The 727-nt window shown below is 51.7% G+C and overlaps 1 protein-coding gene across 1 annotated transcript in view; it reads right to left on the reverse strand.

The window, feature by feature from the left end:
* Positions 1–162: 162 nt before the first annotated feature.
* The window catches only part of LOC119588411 (glycine-rich cell wall structural protein 1-like), an 824-nt gene continuing 259 nt past the window's right edge, over positions 163–727 (reverse strand). The window contains exon 2 of the mRNA XM_037937084.1: positions 163–700. Within this exon, the coding sequence (XP_037793012.1) occupies positions 227–700 (474 nt within the window). The 3' untranslated portion in view covers positions 163–226. The remainder of the gene's footprint in view (positions 701–727) is intronic.

A 727-nucleotide genomic window follows, 5' to 3' on the forward strand; every position in this document is an offset into this window, starting at 1 on the left:
CACACTCAACTACGTATCCCATGGCACTAAAAGAGAGCATTCAGGAAACAGTCAAGTAAAAAGTGTACTAGCAAGAGAGGGACACAGAGATACGATACATCATCCGGTGCTAATAATCGTCGATACAGTGTAAACGGGTATTTTATGAATGGAAACAAAGAATATCTTTAATTTATCTTTATTTCGGTTGTTTATTCCATACGTTTCTCAGGGAAAAGTTTTCACATTACTTTCCATAGCTGCCACCACGGCCACCACCGAAACCACTTCCTCCACTGCTGCCTCCGAATCCACCGCTGCCTCCGAATCCACCACTGCCTCCGAATCCACCACTACCTCCGAATCCACCACTGCCGAATCCACCTCCACCTCCAGACAGTCTGCCGGCGCCGATCAGAACTCCACGGTTTACGCTTCCACCTCCAACTCCGCCTCCACTTCCGCCATATCCACCACTGCCTCGGCCGCCGCCGAATCCACCTCCTCTGCCTCCAAATCCACCACCACTGCCTCCAAATCCTCCTCCTCTACCTCCAAATCCTCCTCCACTTCCACCGAATCTGTGTCCACCAAATCCTCCTCCTCCTCCTCTTCCACCACCGCCGAATCCACCTCCACCTCCGCCTCCTCTACCGCCTCCACCATAACTTCCACCAGCTGCTGCCACATACGCCATGGCCACCACAGCCACAGTCACAAGCTGCAAAAAGAAAAATTCTCCTTCAAA

The sequence above is a fragment of the Penaeus monodon genome, chromosome 23 (assembly GCF_015228065.2).
Source record: "Penaeus monodon isolate SGIC_2016 chromosome 23, NSTDA_Pmon_1, whole genome shotgun sequence".
NCBI lineage: Eukaryota > Metazoa > Arthropoda > Malacostraca > Decapoda > Penaeidae > Penaeus > Penaeus monodon.